The following is a 21,226-nucleotide window of genomic DNA, read 5'->3' as shown; positions in this document are numbered from 1 at the left end:
CGCAATGTGGGCAAATAGGAAAGAATCAAGCAAGACACTGGGTAGTCCCATTTTCTTATAACAAGAAATCCCTATTGGAAACAACCATAGAAAGGAATGAATTAATTCTGGGATCAGACTGAGAGGAAGACAGAGTGATGCTCTGCTCAGATCTACACCCACACGAAGTCTCTCTCTCACACGATTTTTAGCTCATTAGGGACAATTTTCCATATTTCTTTTCCCAGTAGGCACAGGAAATCAGCTTTTTTGAAAACATGTGACAGTCTGGAAACTGCATGGCACAGACAGGCTGTTGTGTCTCAGCAAAGGAAATGATACATGACATGACTGTCTCTACTGCCAGCCATCGCCCCACAAAACTGCACAACCTTCACGCATTCCCTTTGGAGCTTAAAATCTTCATGACAGCAAACATCGTGGGGAGACAGGCTCCCCCTAAGAGCCTGTGTCATTCATTCTTCACAGTGGAATGAGGAATACTTAACGGTCAAGAAAAAGAATTTTCTGAAGAGCTCTTTGCAGCTGCATCTCAGTCGTTTCCCGTTGGCAGCCCTTGTTGCACAAGCCAGCAGGCTGGCATCGGCCCTTCTGGCCAAAGGTCACAGTTGTTCCTTGCTCTCAGCTGATTAAAGCAAGTGGGCCGGGTGGTCCCTTCTGATTGAATTAACATAGGTCTTTAATAAAATATCCCCACCCCCAAATTTTGCTATGACAAAAAAAATATTTCAATCATTTTTTCTGTGTACTACCTATTTCTATGAGTAAAACTGGTATGAACCGGAGGATGTCATCCCCTAGCCCCTTGAAATCAGGCAATATTTTGGGGTGTGGTGATGCATACCCCCCTCTTGGGATTACTAACTTGTTTCTTCATTTCTACCCCAAATACACCAGTCACATCTGAATGTATGCAGTGTTTTACTGTTTCATGTAGTAAACTACAACCCTGTTTAAGACCAGTCATTAAGATTATAACCTAGAAGTAATATAAAGCAGGTTGAGAGAACTTGCTTGCAACTCTGTACAGAGAAGACAGTGAGGAATCTGTAGAACAGACTGGGAAGAAGCAGCCAGCCCTGGCTGTCCACTTCTGAGCTTCTCTATCACGGACTGCGTGTATGAAGAGCATGTGTGTGACCTAAATAGAGCAGGTTGTATGCAATGTTGTGTACAACGAGGCAGTTTATAGCGCAGGAAATTGGTTCGTATTCCCATACAAGCTTGTATCAGTCACTCGCAGGTTCCCACGTTGTCCCCTCTAGGCTGCATCACGATCTGAGGAGGACCCAGTGCCACAGCCCAGCGCTGGACTCCAGCACCGGTCTGTGTCCGGGGCATCTCCTTGCCTGTGATGGCTGCCAGCCAATCCCCTCACCCCGCCATCGGTTCAGCTGGCTGGAGGGCACAGAGAAGGGCTGGGTCAAGAACTTGGCAATAAAGGAAGGCAGAGAGCAAACAAAAGAGATGTGGCAGTGCTGTCCTCACCTTGCACTCAAGCCTGTGTGCATGTGTGACCTCCTCCCTGTGCTGCACGCTGAGCTGCTGCAGCTCTGTGTCTGGGGTAACACCTGGCACTACAGAGGACTAATAAATCCGGAGGGACTAACGCTGTGTTCACACTTCCTCCTGCTTTTGTCACCTGCTGTAGCGAGTCAGGGACACAGCAGCTCTCCAATATCTATGTGTGTTTAAACTAAGCAGTTCAAGGGATTAAGAAAAAATGTTTCACTGCTTTTTTTTTTTCCTGATCCTTGGCATTAAACAAATTAAACTCTAGCTGTTCCTGAAGTCCTTTCAAACAAAGCTGCTCAATCACCGGCAGTCACAGCAAGGGAGGAGATTTTTCACACCCAGTCTCTTTACCTTATTCATTTAAATACCTTTCCCTTTAAATGCCTTTTTTAATATATTTGAACTTAAAGTCCTTCAATTATCCCCTTGGAAAGATTTTCACCTTTTCTTCAACCATTCATCCTTTAATTCAAGTTGTCAGTTGTATAAATTGTATAAAAGGTCTTTAGGGGAATTATTGACCTAATTTTTAATTACATGATAAATATTCAGTAAAAATTAAAACTACTAACTTAAATGTTACATTAAATCATAGGAACCGCCAAAAGACATAAGAGGGAACCTACTTGGAATAGTCCAATTCATCTGGATTTGCAAAGAGCCTTTAATAAGTCCTGCACAAATCAAAGGAACCAACCAGTTGTGAGGTAAGAGATTAGGGACTTAAAACATGGTGCTAGAACATAAAGTGTACAAACACATGGTCAATATTCTGTATGGCAGTAGGTTAACAGTGAAACAGTCCCAAACCCATGCTCTAACATCATGTAGTACTGCTACTTGGAACAAAAGTGATAGGGAACTAAAGAACTTGAATTAGTTGAAAGGACAACACACTGACAGCTGAAAGTCATCGTTGACAAGAACATGGTAATGGACATTAGAGGAAAACTTGTGAATTATTCACAAAAGTTTGGTGTACCAATTGTGGAAGAAAGACCACAGTGAATTACTGTGGACAGCACAATCTCCCTGATCACCCTGAGTCAGTGGCTGTCAAGAAGCAAACATATAGACTGTTCCAAAGCATAAGAAAAAGAAAAAAAAATATGTCGTTTTGGAAATTAGTGGTATGGTCCCATCAACTGGGATGCTGTGTTTAATGGCCCCAGAGTACAGTGTAGAATCACAGAGGACAGAGCAAGAGAGAAAGGAGGGGGAATAAAAATGATTATAGGCTGCAAAGTTTTTCCTTCTGAAGTGAAACTCTGAAGAAATGTTTACAGAAAAGCCAAATAGAAAAGCACTTAGCCCTGCACACTGGCAATAATGAATATTATAGTGAAGAGAAAATGAGTGCTTCTTACCCTTACAGGAGAGACATTCAACGAAAATGAAAACACCACATTTAAAACAGATTACAGCTTTCTTTTTTTAATGATGTAGACGAGTCCATAATAGTCTGCAAGGTTTGTGGCATCTTCTGAAATTCTGCCTGACAAGGAACTAAATATTTCACATGTAATTCAGAACAAGCAGGTCGAGCAGAAAGCTCATTAAGCAAAATAAAAGTGGCCCCCTGGAGATTTGAGGTGTTGTCATCCCCCTTCTCTCCGCCCATTTTAATTTCTTTTTACAAAAAGAGATTATAATGGTCTTCAGAGAAAAAGGAGAGACTGGAGTTAATAGGAACAAGGAAGAAGATGAAGTTAAAGCCAGTGCTGGGGTTAAAGTGCAAATTAAACCTATCATTCAAAGTGAGAACCTCACAGACTGATGACAACTGCCACGCGACTAAGCTTGAAACTCACTCTCCCTTGACTGGAGTATGATATAGAGCATCATTAAAACAATTGGTCTTCATGCTATTTTTTCCTTATAAACAACTATGAAACTACAATTACTGAAACAAAGTCTTCCTATAAATACTGTGAAACAAAGAAAGTTTTTGATTATATATACACCCAAAATGAGGTGGACCTCCAGTCATGGGTAGAAACCCTGCGCACTAAAGCCTGTCATTGCTCCTTACCACACTGGTAATCACAGTCACGCAGACCACAGGATGCACCAACTTCAATTACTCCTGGAAAGTATAATTGCCTGTATATAAAACATCAGAATGTGTCACCAAAATATACGCTAACAGTGCTGGTATCTGTAATCCGACCTTTTGAAGCGTCTGTCATTAAGTACTATAAAAAAAATACACATTTTTCCCACTTTGGTGGCATCTTGTTACACCATGTATCACCACGGAACCTCAGTTAATGTACCACGTACCAGTTGTTTTTTTCCAACCAGGTTTCACAACATCAAGACTATGAATATATTGTGCTGTTATCAGAGTATACAGTAAAAATAATTTGGGAGCTATTCAGATAGTATGGTGATAAAGCATATTACACAGTGTATAAATAGCTAAAATTTATTCCAAAGAACTATATCAATTCACACCTGTGACTAAAAGTCTTGTGTACAAAGAGAATGAAAACAGAGGACTGTATGCAAGTGTGCATGTTTATACACACGTGGAAAACCAAAATACACTTCTCCAATACGTCTGTGCCTCTGTAAACAAAGAGCTAAAAATGAAATGGGAGGAAAGAATTACTTTGCGAGATGAAACAAAACCAAACCGACTCCGTGTGCGTAAGGATGAATTTAGCCTGAGGTTCCATGAGGAGCATGGAGGCTGTGTCCTTCCCTGCCACGGGTGTAGCGAGGAACCCATCCTCACAGTTTCTCCTCACAGCCATAATCACATACTCAGCATGAGAAGAGGAAATGATGGGCTGTGAAGCACTTGTGGATGACAACTCAAAGAACTCCTGTTTCAAACAGGTACAGTGATCAAAACAGGATGATACAGGATATCTCCTCTACAAAGAGGTATAACAAGGGTTTGGTTTTTTTTTTCTCTGTGCAGAGAAGAGAGGACAGGAAGGAACAGAGCTGCAAAGGGTCTTTTTTTCCCCAAATGCATATTTTCAATTTCTCATTTCAATCACTGATCAAGTAAGCCACTCGGCTTCAATTTTTTTCTTAAGCACTTTTGTGTTCCACCTCTGATGGCTCGTAACAAAGTGCACAGCAGAAGGAGCGGGCCCTGTGAATCTCATCAAATAACGGCAGCCTCTGCACCAGAGCTCCAACCAAGGCCTGAACAAAGGAAGTATATTCATTAAAACTGCGTGTCCCATTCCACGTAGTCACCACTTAAGTATTCCTTCCTCACAGGAAGCCACAAAGGCTGACTGCATGCACCCCTAGCATAATATGATCTAATATATCAACTTTTCAATTGGCCATTTCGCCTTCCAAATGAACACAACTTTCTGTCCACCATAAATTCCCCCGGCACTGAAGTCTGTTAACACGGACAGTGCAACCCCAGGGAAGGCCACATGAAACCCTATCAGTTACCGAAGCCCACTTCTCGAGGTGTACATATACACACCAGGTTTGGGGAACGAGATGCCATTTTTAGAAGGGAAAAGAATGAGGTGACCTTTTCTTCCTTTTTAAGTGCCACATGGGAGACGGGGCGTACAGTTTGGGAGAGATCTGTTGTCATGCATTTCCTTGAAGAAGTGTGTTTAACTCTCCCAGCAGTAAGGGGTGGTGGTAACAAAGGGAAGGTGGCATTCTCACTGAGACTGAAGCAACAGAATAAAGGACTGCTGTCAGCCACCTAACTGGGACCACTTATGAATTGGTGGAATCTTACTCACTTCAGCTATGCTGGCCTGTGTTACTTTTCCAGGGGAATTTTCAAGGGAACTATCTGGGCATTTCTCACTGTGTCTTCAGTTTACCAAATGAAAAATTGGTACACTTCACAATTTCATGAGGTACTCACCTGTGACAGAATCAGGAAGATGAAGGACGGAAGAAGGAAAGTATTTGCAAAAGCTCACCTTTAGTAGTAAAGCTATTCCCTCCAGGCTCTCTTCATTGCCGAGAGAGGCTCTTTCAGTTCTTCACATTCTGCAGAGGTTTTCTTCACTTATGGCCCATAAAGCAGCCACAGTAGGTGAGACTCACCGGGTTCAAGCCAGTCCTTGTGAAAACCATCAGCGTGCATGAACAGCGGATCAGTCCTACTGTTTACCTTGCTTGAAACATTGCTAGAGCAATGAACACCAAAACAGACATCAACGTAACACACCCAGCTTGTGGGATGAGGGATGACAGGGAGGTGACAGTAAGATGCATCCCTCTCCTAACAGCCATGCCCAGGTACAGGTGATGGATAAAATGACTGAGCAGGGCACACCTCTCTCCATGAGCCTCTGCGTGAGACTTTAAAGCCAAAAGACTCTGGCTGATTACGTAGTCTGCCAGTAAGAAGATACCAACTCTTGGTATTCACTACAGGCACAGAGGCCTATGGGATCCAACTCTGTGCTACATGTTGGCCCCTCTACGTGTTCTGCTGTTACTAGTACCACCGTGGCTCCTCTGAGGCCATATTGGCATACACGAGACCCTTCAACCACCTCTTCAGCTAAACTCAGAAACCTGTAAAACCCTCCCAATGCTTCTTCCTAACAAAGGTGGTGCAAAACAAAGGCAATCAGAAAGGAATGTTTACAAATGTAAGACTGATCAACCTTCTCATCAAACTTGAAATTCTCCTGTAACTCACTATTCCAAGATAAGGGGAAGGAAGGCAAGAAGCATGCTGCTCGCTTGTTCTTTATTGTAGGTGTGCACACACACTGTTCCTTCAGCCAAGTTACCCTTTAAAGATAACGTTTTTATGCATTATGCAAGTGATATACAGTAAATTTTTGATGCCTATATACTTTTCTAAAAGGCTAACACTGCACGTGATAGAATTCCAAAGTGCTAGGAAAGAAAAAAAAAAAAAAACAAACAACCTAGAAAAACTACAAAGAGAGCAGAAGAAAATGAGGAAAAGCCTAATGAGATAGTAAAGTAAGAGTACTGAGTAATAGTAATAAAGTGATAGCAATAATAAGTGTACTGAGCAACACGAATTCAGGCAACACAGGAGCAGCATCCGTAACTGACTGGAGGAAAGATATTACTCCTCTCCCTGTTAAATCAATGGGCATCTCTCCAGTTAGCTTAAGTATTACTCCAGATCAAAAAAGGATGCTGAAAATTTCCAGTCGTTATGGGATGGAGTGGGGTTATCCATGCAGACTTAAAAATACAAGGAATCTTCTTCAAGTTAAATCAAATTTCAGGTAAGGTAGTAAAAAAGGAATATTTACACAGCTTTTTATTACACAAAAAGCCCAGAATCGGCATTTTCACAAGAGATTTCACAGCTGTGACTGAGGCATAAAGTACCTCCAAAAGCAATAGGTAAGAAACTGAAGAAAAAAAAAAAAAAGCCAAGGAACCGACAAGTTTAAAGGGAGAATGGATATTTCAGTTCAGTAGTTAAGGAGCAATACCCGTTAAAAAGCTAAACCCAATTAGCATTGCACCCACTCCCCTGGGGCAGTGCCCCGCTATGAGAACAGCTGCGACCTCACCTGCCATGAGCACCCTGACGTTGAAGACAAATTCTCTTGTTTCTTGGAGCTTTCCATTCTCTTCCACACCCTTGCTCTTCCCCCTGCCACTTTAAGAAATGTTGCAGCTTATTTTCTCCCCCAGGAAAAATTTTGGTGCCCTCTTTATTTTACAAAGTAATGGAAAAAGGTAACTCCAAATGGATGTGGCTTAAACAGAGCCAAAATGTGACAGTTAATTTTCTTAATGGGCTTCTTTTTTATGGGTTCAAAAAACATTTTCCCCAACAACAGTAAGGTTTTAAGTTGCAGCCCCTCCTTTTTTTTTTTAAGTTAGAAGAAAATGCTTGATGATAGTCATGAGTAGACAAGAAAAGAAAATCCCTAAGTAGTCTCAGTCAAATTATAGACTTGCTTGAGGAAAACATATAAAAGGCAGAACTTCTCCGAAGTGACCTCAAGTTTCTCCAGCATATGAAGTAGTATTTTGCTCATGCCACTTTTAACCTAATACGTTTTATGCAGAGTTTTAATTAAAATACTCCTTTATTCTGCATTTTGACAAATAAAAAGGCCTTTAAAAAATACTAACTTATCTAATTGAAAATAAATTGAAGGACAAGTTTCCCTGTTCTCTGAAGGTTATTAGAGTAACTGGAGTCAATTCTCTCTGCTAACATAATAATAGTTGCTTTTTTAGATTCCACAGGAAAATTATCCTTATACTTCCCTCAGAAGTGAAAGATAACTCAAAGTACTTTAAGTGTGGTAAATGAAAATGAACTAGTGTCTTTCACATTCATAAAACTATACAAATTTAACGACAGGGTGGTACTTAAATTGCTGCTGGAGCTTGAAGTGTCCACCCTAGCTCATGTATTTCCTGGTGGCTGACCTGCACTATTTTAGAGTATACCCTGCATTCAGAAGTTAGTAAGGGTTATGCTACTGGAGCCCTAAGTAATTTAGAGAACACCATATCCTAGGTTAAAATAATATTCCATCTAAATTTAATTAGTACAACTAGTAATTCTCAAAATTATATTTGATTCTCAATATGTACATGATCTGTTGGTAACATTCATGTAATACGAACAACGCAAACAGAAAACCATTTTTGTAGTTGGGTTCCAACTTCCATGCAGAACTGTGGAGATGAAGCATCTACAATTTGAAGACTGCAATATTTCTTAAGTATCAGCTAAAACTGTTATAGGAAGCACGATCTGTTAACGATTCCAGTGTTTTTAAGAGTGGATAGTTTTATCCCAGAATTGATCTAACTGCTTTCATACTACGAGTCATATTTTTGACGATTTGTACAAGATGGCCTGTACAGTGGTAGTCTTTATTTCCCCCAAAACCGCCATTCTTGTGTGTACCAATCTTCACAGGTCTTGCTCTAAATAAAATTATAGTTACAGAACTGAACTATGGTTCTTACAAACACCACAAGCACTTCAGTCAAATTTATTCCTACACAAAATGTGAATTCACACCTAATGCCATCACTGTAAGGAAATTCAGAAACTCGGCTGAAGAGACCTAGCAAAAGGGACGTGGTCTCTCCTACTGTATCTATGAACTTGGATATTAAAGCCACTTTTGCACGGTAAATTTTAAGCGTACAATGTCGGAACAGGTTGCCACAAGTTCCTTCCCAAACATCTTTTTGATTCGCAGCAGCTCAGACCCAGCTAAGCCTGAGTTTCCCCTAGCAGCTGTCCCCCTTGACAGCAAACAGTTGGTATGTACAGACCAACGTAAGAGTAACTTGCACCTGAATGCTGACCAGCACGAGGGACCGTGGGAGCCAGCCCAAGAAGCTGACGACAGTTTATGCTCAAACACACCACAAAGACCAAAGGCCAGACACCCAACATCACATAGCTGTGTACACCACCACTCGCAACACACTTTTAAATGTGATGGTATAGGGTGAAGAAACAGCACATTTCTCCGATGTAACATTTTCATTCTTCTGAGTCAAGAGCACTTACTGAACTGATGGAAACTTGCAATTCAGAAAGGCCAAATCAACTTAGTATTTTATCTGAGGCAGCCAAGCCACTACCTGAACATGGCCCAGAGGTACCCACATTAGGTGACGCTTGACAGAGAGGTCTATTAAACAGTTATAACCAGACCCAACTGCAGAAAGCTCAGGCTAGAATGTTTCAATCATGCTTTTAAGTAACAAGACTAACAACTGAGCAAAAGAGTGAAGAATGTCATAGAACCTCCACTTCTTGAAGTGCTTCGGTCAAAACTGCTACTCCAAACGCAACCTAGAGCGCCAGTATTAATTACAGAGTAGAGGCATGAGTCACTTTGTTACTGTGCACGGTCTACAGTTCGCTGTTACTGCTGAGGGAAGAAAGCCCAGGATCACTGTGCATCACCCAGCTCTACAGCAATTGAGAGGATGGACCAAAACCAAACCCATCCCCAAAACTCTCACATCATTGGGCAACTCCTGGAATACCTTCATTTTGAATACTACATAGCAGTGGCTCCTTTTCCTGCATAAAGAATATAGTTAAACAGATAACGGGCAGGATGATGGATCAGGGTTACAGAGCAGTCCCACACAAGGAGAAATAACAGGTGAATTTTAACTTCAGGAAAAGAAGTGGCAAAGAATATAAAGGTTTAGGTCTATAAAATCACACACAAGAAAGCAAGCAGGAAACAACTACACACTGTAATTCAGAAAACACACTGCAAAGTAGCAAATAAAAAGTGGTTAGGTAGTAGCTATAAGAGAAACCTACTTTCACATGCTGTAACGTAAAATACTGGAACTCCTGGCAGGATGCTGCAGGACGTCCCCCCTAAATGAGTTAAAAAATTAGGCCACTTAAGGGGAGACACCTTACTGGGAGATGCACATAGTGCCTCTGGCTCAGAAAGTCTTCAAGCAAGTGTGATAAAAACTGGGAACGGACTTGGTGTTACCACCGTGTCTCTGGGCTGGAGACACTTCGGCTCTGCCATCGTGCAGCCATCCTCCTGAGCACGCGTCTGTTAATCTGCACCCACAGGAACTACTGCTCACTGTCTTACTGCTTCTAGCTAAGAGTAGTGCTTGAGTAGTAATGCTCGAGTCCTGCTCATAGTAGTCACGGTAAAAATAACAGCTATTTTCAATAGGCCATTCTATTAAATGTCTATTAATATTTCTGGAAATGAAAAAATAATCAAGAAATTGTAAATGCAGCTAAGACCCCAGCCTAAGTCCTAATCTCACCCTCTCCCTTTTTTCACCAAAGGGCACAACATTTTTGTTAGCTAGTATGAAACACACAAGGAACTGAAGATGTTTAAGCCACTTCCCAGTTAGCATATCTGAGACCAAATGCTTTGTATTTTAATGTCTTACGTTTTCACATTTATTGTTTTAATGTATTTCCATTTATTAAAGATGTAATTAAGAAGCTTTTAAACTTGAACAGAAAGTCTTAGAAGTTATGGGATAATAAAATTTATGCTATTAAACCCACAAGATAGTAAGGGAAGTATTACTCTAGATAAATTAAGTTTGTGCAATTAAACCATTATGTGGTACAGATAATTTTCAATGTTTGTAGCGAGCTATCAAAGCAGCATAACGATTATCAGCAGAATTTTTAGAAAGCATTATTTCAAATCAAGTTCTCCTTGAATAAACACACACTGCCAAAAGGCACAAATCATTTTGAAAATGAGAAGTGCGTTGGACAGAAATCCAGCACAGTTTAAACAACATATACCTCCTGATGCCACTAAAGCATTTTTAGCTGTGTGGTATAGCAAGATAGAAAACCTTATTTTTTCTCTGCAATAAGAACTTATTTTCCATGCAAAAGTTTTTGACTGATATTTCCTCAAGCTTTTGCGTAATAAAAAATTCTGCTAAATACAGAAAAAAATTTTAAAAAGCGACATTTTTCTCAGAAAAAAATGTTGTGACGATATAGGCAAAACTGATCTCCTTCCTTAGGAATTGTTTTATTTTCTGTTATAAAACAGCTCAAGTATATTTTCTATGTTTTATACAAGAGGAGATATGATTGACACATGAAATGTGTAAGATCTCATATGCCCAGCAATTGTTTTCAAGAAGTAAAAAAAGCAGTCTTTTGGCAGCAATGACTGCATAATGTACACCAATCACCTCTGTCTTTTCTACGGACCACGTCCACTCCGTTTCCTACTTCCTGCTGACAGACTTTCAAAATTTTCCTTAGTTCCCAATGAGATTCAAGACTCTTAACTCAATGATTTTGACTCACTACTCATACAATGAACATTGAGCTAGTTGCTTCAAATGACTCCAGCAGAGCAATTTATAAACTGTGGCAGCAACTGAGATTTGTTTTTTTTTTTTTAAAAAAAAAACTTTGCTTATAATATACTCAAAGCCATATAATATACATCAAGCCATGTAGTTCAAAACATCTAAAAGGATTTGAAACACCTCTTATTTTGATTTTTTTTTTTAACATACTGTAAAATATGTTCTTTCAATACTTTCTTTGTAGGGCTAGAGTTGAAGTTCTGTGACTTTAAAAATCAAATTCATAGCTAAAGGAAAAAAACAACTTTTTTCCCCCATCTCTTAAGATCACAAGTGTAACTAGCTCAGGATGTTACAGTATTAAAAAACATTGTGAAAAGTAACAGAACAAGTTGACACACTTTCAAATGTGACATTTAAAACAGCAATATTGCTTTCTGAATTTTTAACTCCTGAAAAAAAAAATAAATCAGCTGAAGTATTTCCTGAAAATTTTGGTCAAACTTGTTTTCATGTTCATAAAGTTGAAAGAACATACAGCTACAGAATGCCCGAAGCACTCGTGTTGATGTTTGGAAAATTTTTATAAAGCTTTCTGATTTAACATTCAGATTGCAATTTGAAATTTTTACATTTATAAACCTAACCTTCGTACCCGACTTTCAATCAACAAAGTTAAAAAACCATGTATTTCAGACTATAAAGTTACAGTTACAAATACCTGAAACTAAGTGACAAAACCACTCATTTTACTGAGATCTTAATGGTTTTTATTCACAAAATAAACAGCGTTGTCTTTCCAAAGGAAGAATTTAACTGAAAAACTCAATGCAATAGTTATAAAAAAAGTCGTACTGAAAAGTTGAAAAAGTCTGGTAAAATTTACAAATGCAAACTATCTGTACAAAATCTTTTTATTTTTTAAAGAAAGTTCGGCAATAGATTTTAAAATACAGTTTCAACTGCTCAGAAATGCGCATTTATCTCAACCTCTGCTTAGCTGTTACTTTCGTCTGTGTGGGGAATCCTCCCTTCGTCTGTCCTCGTTCTTTCTGGATTCTCTGTACTGGTCAGAATAACGGTTGTACTTCTCTCGGTATTTCTCTGAACCATTTCTGTATCGGTCTTCTTGTTCCTCTTCTCTTGGACTTGAATTATGGACTCTCTCTCTGGATTTTGATCTTTCTCTCTTCCTGCTGCGATGTCCGTTATCTCTGCTCCAGTGTCTGTAATTTTCATCATCAGACAAAGAAGCTCTTCTCTCTGCTTTCTTCAGTTTTGAATTACTGTGTTTATTTTCTAGTTCCTTATTTCTTTCATGGTTCCTATCCTTTCCACTATGGTAACCATCTCTGCCATTGGACTCATCTCTGTGATGATATTTTGATACATCATCTCTCCTGTGTGATTCTCTCACATTTCGGTGATTTCTTTCTGATTTGCTCTCCGTATCACTTTTTTCCTCTTGCTGCCTCCTTCCCATTTTCTTTTCAAGTGATTTCCTTTTCCTTTCCTGTTTTTTCCTGGAAACTTTATCAGATTCTCTATTTTTCTTTTGCATTCTCTTTCTCTTGGCTTTAGGAACATCTGAAATTATAAAAAAATAGTGGGAATAAGGTTGCATTTTTGTTTATTATGCTTAACTTGTTAAACTATATAGAAAGTTCTAGAGAGTTATCTTTTGTCAGAAAACTTTTGTGGGTATCTGGACAAAGGATTCAAAATAACGAGCTCTGATTTTATTGCTCCCAACTGAGTGTCTCATGCAGTGGGGGACAATTGACTCATTCTTTAACTGAGCAGGTAATCACTATTTTAAATGTCTGTCTGCATTACAGGCTTTTCATTTTACATAAAGTCTCCATAAAAGTGTGAACTGACTATCAAGTCCAAGACTACTCTGTATTTTTCCTTTAAGCTTCAAAATTTCTCAGTAACTCCACTGTTACTAACAAAAAGCAAGGCCACAATGCATCACCCCCAAACCTTAAAAGCATACAAATAATAAATAAGAATCATAGAATAGTTCGGGTTGGAAGAGAGCTTCAAAGGTCATCTAGTCTAACCTCCCTGCAGTGAACAGGGACATCTTCAACCAGATCAGGTTGCTCAGAGCTCCACTCAATCTCACCTTGAATGTCCCCAGGGTTAGGGATCTACTGTCTCTCTGTAGATCCCCATCTACAGGTGAAACCTGTGCCAGCATTTCACCACCCTCATTGTAAATCTCCCCTCTTTCAGTTTAAAACCATCACCCCTTGTCCTGTCACAACAGGCCTTGCTACAAAGACTGTCCCCATCTTTCTCATAGGCCCACTTTAAGTACTGGAAGACCAGTACTAGGGAAACAGCCTTCTGCATTTCATCCCATTTACAATGCTTATACAGATACTGAAAAAAAATGATGCAGCTCAAACCAAAGAGAAACTTGTGGCTCACTTACAAAAAACCCTAAACCTACACTTGGATGCAAAATGTTACTGAGCAGTTGCATCAGTGTTAAAGTAGTGTAACTCACTGCACAGGAATCTCTGCAAACCTCTGATCCAAGTGTGGTTGGTTGTTGGTTTTTTTGGTTTTTTTTTTTTTAAGATATGCTTTTGTATTTGAAGAGACTTGAAACTTTATGTACTAACAAAACTCCAACAATCTTCCTTTCCCCCCCCAGTTAGTTCATTAAATATGTCCAGATGCGGCTTCCACGCACAGATCCACCTGCAGGGCTCTTACCCCTTCGCTATCTGCAAGTCATGCCTGAGAACCTCCACCCATCATTATCCTCTTGTTGACTTGATACCAAAGGATCAGGCATAGGCTGCAAAGCCATATAGCAAAGCACTCTCACTTTTTTAAAAAAAAAAAAAAAAAAATAAAAAAAATAAAAAAAAAATCACTTTTCCCAGACCACACAGTCTCTTAAAATAATTTACTTTTCCAATTACTTCCTGGAAACACTTATCAGTTAATGGAAACCAGAAACAACAGATGGGGAAAAAAGGTCTCCAACACTATTCTTTGAGGAAAAAAAGGCACACTAAATGGCTTAAGACAGTGCTACTGTAGCAACGTAACAATGGCCCTCTGGCTCCTTTACAGCCGAAATAGTGACAGCTTTGTTAATAACTTACAATTAAATCTAACTTCTGTATTTCTAAATACACAGTAGTGCTCATCTCAGAGGAAGAAGCCTTACTCTTCTTGTTTGCTCTTTGTAAGGAACCTCTAGATTTCATGTGACAGTATTTATCAGTAACAGCCATTTAGAATAATCATTAATTCACGTGCTTCTATAATATCCGCTGTTTCTAATCACCTTTTGAAAATACCACAGCCATTATCTGATTCAGTAGTACATTAAATACCTGAATTCTACAGCAGCTGGCTAGTCTCATGTCTGAACTAAGTCTTCCTGGCACTCTGATAAAATGCAATGATGGATAAATTCAGATAGATTTTTTTAAATAGTGTTTTCCCTATTATTTTTTACGTTCATGAGAATGCAGAGAAAGACTTGATGAAATAAAGTACAACAGAACAAGCTGCTTTGCTAACAGACAAATTTTGTCCTCTGCTGGGCTTTGGCTGGATGACCTCTCCAGAGCAGCACGGAGCTAAGCTAGCTGGTGACGTTCCACACATCAACTGTCAGTAAGACAGTAATCTGTAATGTATTTGTATGCTCAATTTCTAATCAGCAGTTTTTTTAATTTTCTCTTATACATTGGCACTGCTAAACCACTGAAATACTGTAGCACATCTCTCTGAAAAATCCCTCTCAACTCTACCAAGTCTTTAACATGACTGCAAACAGTTTTTTAAAGCTGCAAACACAGGAAGACTTGGAGTTAAAACCACTAATGGACCTCAACCAAGGTTACCATTACAGTTCTCTCTAGTAGAGAGTGTTCTGACCCCTGTGTTTAAGTATAGAAGAACCAGGGAAAAAAAAAAAGTGAAACCAGCCTGCAAAGATATCTAAATGCAAGTTTTAATGAATGTGTTCCTGAATGGAGAAAGGGCAAGTGGTAAAACCAAGGTCCTAAACCTACAAAAGTGTTCAGACTGCAGACTCAGTTTGTCACCACAGATTTAACTCTCTGGCTCCTACCAAGCAGCTCAGCAGAGCTGCAGCTGTCTATGCAGGAACCATCTGGCTCTTTGCTGAACCAACAACGCCTTCTCTGACCCTGTTTAACTGTGCCCTCCTCTAGTACTTTGTTGTCATTAATGCGATTAATGTGATGACACACAAATCAGACTTTGTACAGTTAAGACTGCAATGGAGAACAGAAATGCATTTCCAAAGCAGGAGCAGTTCACACTGCTTTTATTTTATTAATCAACATTTTCATTTCTAAGGCACATAATAAATCAAATTAACTTTGAATCAGCAAGCTTCTGTGCCATCAAAAGTCATGCTGTGTTATCATCTGCTCACATATATATTGGGGGAGGCTGCACACACTAACTCGTACTAGCACGTACTTTATAGCAAGGTTTATGACATCATGTCAAACAGAATGTTCAACATCAGCAGGATGGTATAAGATGCCCAAACACTAATTATAATACATAAAACTATAAAATACTAAGTTGTCAGCAAAAGCTAATTCTTCCTTGGAAATTTCTCTGCAGAGAAATTCACTATTATCACCAAACAAACTTTTCCAGAGGAAGAGGAACTGGAAGTTAGACTTGGAGAATAAAATGTAAACACATGGCCAGAACTGAACAATGTAATTTCTGACCCATGAAGAAGCACTTACTTATGGGAAGGACACAAGTGGTATCAAGCTCAATCGAGCCAAGCAAAAAAGACTTGCAAACATTAGTCTCTACAGTTCACTGGTAAACATCCCACACTAATAGGGAATGACTAATCTCCCCAACCTCCACTAATCTGAAGTGATAGTAGAGTCCAACAGGTATCGACTGTGTAAAGAAGTAATCTACAAAACAATGTTCCTCAGATACTTAGGTCTTTAAAAATGGAACTAGAGTTTTTCTAAATTCTAAAATCAATTTCCATGAGCAATATTTAGGCTTTCAGAACTTTTAAGTTTTAAAAAATTATTAGTTTTTAAAGCAGAGAAACTAACACTGTCTATGGCTAGTTTTTCTTCAAAACAAGCATATATAGGAATAATTAGGTGTATAGAAGCAAATCATCATCATCATGGCTTAGCTTTGTGAACGAAGATCTGGGAAGGGCTTTTCCCACGCTCACTGCAAGCGATGAGTGCACCCTTCGGGCCTGCGCGGTGGATTTTTTAGGTGAGGCACCAGCGTGCGTGGAACTGGCTCCACCCTTTACACCTGAGGTTCATCTGCCAGGGCCTAGCGAGCTTGGACGGTGACAGCGAAGTCCTCAGGTCGTAGGTTTGGTTAGAGTATCCTTCTCTTAGATGATGGATGCCTTACAAGGCTAAACGAGCTCCATCTGCCCGGGTTTGGAGTCAGAGTGGTCCTTCTCCTAGGATGGCTGCCCGAAGGCTAGTGAGCCCATCCTGCCCGTGGACACACTTTGTCTGACCCTTCAGCTGAGACCTGTCTGGCCTGGGAGACCCCACCGGAGGCACATGCCACCACCAGCACAGCTCTCAACCTCACAAGGGCACGCAAGCTCTTTCCCCACGATAAGGGGGTGCCCAAGAAAGAGCTGCTGCTCTACCTCCGGACATCACAGACCCGGGCACGGGACGGCCGGGGCCTGCCAAGAACGGGAGTCCTGGAGGGTATAGAAGCAAATATAAGAGAAGTAAATGGTTACACGTAGCGTTCAAGTACCTGAGTCACTGCTAGATGAAGAATCACTGCTGCTGGATGACTCTGAGCTACTACTGCTGCTGTCAGAATCAGAATCTGAGGAAGAGTCTGTCTCTGAGGACGAAGAGGAATCAGATGACTCCACGTCTTGTCTCTGTGTCATTATCATCTTTGGTGCGTTTTTAAGATGCTCCCGTAATTCATCCCTAATTAACAAAAAAAAAAAAATTTCTTTTTTTTTTTTTCCCCCCAGGGTGGAGGGGAGAGAGAAGGAATGTAAATATCAAACCAGAAAAGTATTTCTCACGTTAGTCCTCCAAGGCCAATAGATGTGAAGAAATTGATGGCAAAGCGAGTGTTCCTTGGGTTATCCCGAGGCAATAATCCCTCAAAGAAAGTCTGCAATGTTCTAATGGAAACAAACATCTAAGTTAAACACCATGCCAGCTTAACATTAATTCTCATTAAGAAACTGAAAAAGAAACTGTATGGATCTCCACAGGACATTCATGCACATTTCAATACTTTTATTGTTTATATCTGTGACATATCTGGTCAAAATGCTATTTAAAAACTTGGTCTACTATGAAAACAAAATTCTTCATACAAAGAATAATTATAGATATATACTGTCAGATTACAACAACAGAAAGCCTGATTTTATGAAGCCCTGAAGAGACTTATGAAACTGCAGTAGCCTGTGATAGCAAAGGATAATACCTGTTGACCAAGAATTTCAAAGATCTAGGTACCTATGCTGAAATCCCTTCAAAAAGGGCGACAAGCATAGTTTCAAGTTTAAGCTGACATGAGCTAAAGCATCTCCTAAACTCTTCATCACACATAAAAGAAATCCCAACTTACAGGAAATAGCTCGAGCAACTGAAAGGAACATTGCCAGAATGCAATGCATTAAATCACATACAGGCTTAAAGGAATGTGCTATTTACACTATACTTAAGGATAAGCAACTAATTCCAGAAAAAACTGTTATTAATAGTTATGCGCTTTTTTCTAAGTTTTGTGAGAAAAAGAACCCACAGTAACATTTATTACATAGTTATATAGCTGACAACACTAAAAACAGACTTGCACTTGGAAAATTCTTACACGAGCTGAGTATCACTGGGAAAAAAAAATGCACATACTTGACCCCAAATTGATGGTAACACACTCAGCTTAATGGGATTCTTTGCAATGACTAAATCTATACAGGAACTTACTCTTGAAGTGCTGCAGCTACAGAACTGCAGTCTAAGCTGAAAACAGAGTTCTTACCTGTATTCTTTCAGATAAAGAAAGTCATTAAAGTTTTGAAAATAAAATTTCAACTTACACATCTTTTAATCTTGCATTTAGATTAGGAAGTCCCATATATTCACTGAGTTCCTGAAAGAATATTTTCACAAAAATTCTGCTGGAAGATGTGGTAGTTTCTTCACTCAGTATTATACATTCAAGGACCTGAAAATATTTAGAAAGATATCTAGAAAAAACACTTGTTTAAACATACATTCTTTTATTTATCTTAAAAACTTTTGTCCTCCTGAAATAACTAGTAAAAGACTGATTATTATTTTTTTTCCTTCAAGAATATGAACCCTGTAAATCCTAGTCAAGACTTTCTTCCTCAAAAATTCTTTTCTACCACCTGGGAGCAGCTTCTGATCACAGTTATGCCAGTAACTTTTTAAGGATTTATTTTATCCAGGAAAGCTCTGTAAAAGAAATCAGGTGTGTGAACTTCAGGGAAGATTTGGGACTTAAGTTCTAAAGAAGTGAAATATTTGGACTAGCACTAGCAATTAGACTAGGTTGTGAAACAAGAATAAAACAGCATGAAAAGAGAAGTTACCTTTTTTCTTCGTTTTTAATCTTCTATTATTAGATCTCAGAATGCAAGATTGCTTTCACTTATTTGTCACTTAAATCACAAAACGGCAGTATTTTTAAATTTCTCAGAATTCTATAGAACTTTTAGTTTTATATATAAAGTTAATTTAAAAAGGTTTCTTTAGGCTTGATTTTAGAGTTCTGCTATTAACATTGCTGATTAGAAGTTCAAAATGTTAAAAAAAGTACATTTTAATCAACTGATTCCAGCTGAGTTCTGTAAAATAACAGTGTAAATCAACTACTTAAGAATGGGGGAGGGAGGATGATGATGCACAGGGGGCAGAAAGAGGAGACAAAGCAACACAGAATTGTTCAACAGCATCTGAAAAGATACTTAATCATTTGCTACCAACACAAGTAGTTCCAATTACAGAATAAACACTGAAACTACTATATATTATTTCTAAATAGTGGAGATTAATTACTGAAAAAAAAAGTCTGGGACAATAGCCTTTTTTTACTTACACTCCAGGGAATCGAGTCGGTGTACAGTAGGTGAGCAAACATCTTGGCAACATTCCTCAGTTTGTTTGTTTCCAATCGATGAATGGTATCATATTGTTCTTTGAAAATAGCTTCAAAGGATTCCATATATTCTTTTTTTAACATGCAGAAACGCTGAGAAGACATTGTTCAATTTAAACAATCAGAATAAAAAACATATTAAACACGCAAATAACCTACATGTGACATAATGGTGCTAATATTTACTGCAAGATTTTCCTTTTAAATAACCCTTGAAGGCGAAGAAAATACCTTCAAATTATTTTATAGCTCTCAGTAGTTTGTCAGAACATCCACAATGCAAAATAGTAACTATCAATTTTTAACTACAGCAAATTATCCAGCCATTTCTTTTACTTCTGTACATGCAGGATCTTCCCTTGATATAACCTGATCAAATGTAACTTTTTTCATGACACCACTGAATGACTATTTAAAATTAGAGAAACAGCAGTAAAATTAGAGAGGCAGCAGGGAACAGAGGTAAGACATTTTGGACATAAACACTCCAAAAAGCATGGAAATTAATGTTTATATTCTACCCAATGTGTAGATTCACATGGTTAGTGCTTCGTAACTGACCATCACCAGAAGTATAGCCTCAAATACTTGATCAAAAACACAAATGGAGAAAAAACTCCCCTTCAGCATAACTTGCTCCCTTGAGAAGTATTTTAACTAGTCAGATCTGTCTTGTGCTCCAAAGAAAACCTACTAAGCAGCTTTGAACAAACTGGTTAGAGTCTTCAAAATTAAGCTTCAACACTGCAAAAAGGTTATTTTTTCATAACTCATAATACTTTCATATCTTTTTAGTACCATTCCTTTGATTTATTTTTCTACTTTAATGAGAAGAGAGGCAAAAACTGCAACGATATAAAATTAGTTCTCTCCTCCTGCATACACTATGCTTATTACAATCAAAATGTTAATTCAATCCACTAATACAACCAACTAATATAACCGTTTTCAGAATGATAGAGACTATTAGTTTTCAGAATGATAGAGACTATTAGTTTTATTTAGCCATTAAAACTTGTTTGACGCACAAAAAAAGAGAGTAAACCAATTAAATTATCTACCATGAAGTGTAAAATCTGAAAAGAGAACTCACCCCTGCCAGTAACCCGAAGAATTTCTCATATGTTCTTTGCTGAGCACAGCAGTCAAGTATCATATTGCAGAGTTCTTTCTGGTTTAAGAAAATAAATAGTTTTCTCTAGGTAAATTCACTGTAGCAGCAAAAAAACTGTCATTACTAAGTACCAAAACATTGAAGAAAGCCTTACATGGATGATAGCTTTGAAACAAGTGCACTTACATAAAACTTCATTGGCTGTATCAGTAGTTTCCTGAATTTCTCATGCTTTAGAGATTATCTGGGACATAAATACGAACTTTTTCCATTCAAATTTCCTTTTCTGCTTAAGCTAAGATTTATGAGTTAACACACACTCATCTAACCATTCAAGGTAAAAACTGATTTAGAAACTGACCTTACCATAGTACAAAGAGGTATAAGATAAAAAAGGAAGGTTTTCAGGGCTTTGGGGTTTTGGTTTGGGTTTTTAGCAGTTTTGTTTGTTTGTTTTTTTCAAATAGCACCAATCCCTGCATTTATAGAAAAAGATTTTTTTGCAGCTTCCAACCATCAAAATGGCTTCCAGACAAGCCATTTGGAAATTCAAATACAATGTGCATGCTTATCAATGTATTTCAAAAATCAGAAATATCTGTATTTAACTGAAATACCTAGTATATACTGATGTGTTTA

At 38.6% G+C, this 21,226-nt stretch overlaps 1 protein-coding gene across 1 annotated transcript; it reads right to left on the bottom strand.

Annotated features, from left to right (window-relative positions):
• Positions 1–12,289: 12,289 nt before the first annotated feature.
• Positions 12,290–20,644, bottom strand: LOC104497887 (pre-mRNA-splicing factor CWC22 homolog; the record flags this gene model as incomplete). Its single annotated transcript, XM_010141188.1, has 6 exons — positions 12,290–12,873; positions 17,074–17,258; positions 17,360–17,461; positions 18,389–18,516; positions 19,414–19,566; positions 20,567–20,644. Coding segments are annotated over 6 exons (1,230 nt in total), but the record flags the coding sequence as incomplete, so codon positions are not given.
• Between the last annotated feature and the right edge of the window lie 582 nt (positions 20,645–21,226).

This window comes from Buceros rhinoceros, unplaced genomic scaffold (genome assembly GCF_000710305.1).
Source record: "Buceros rhinoceros silvestris isolate BGI_N320 unplaced genomic scaffold, ASM71030v1 scaffold23038, whole genome shotgun sequence".
NCBI lineage: Eukaryota > Metazoa > Chordata > Aves > Bucerotiformes > Bucerotidae > Buceros > Buceros rhinoceros.
This window is presented reverse-complemented; position numbering and strand designations above follow the sequence as displayed.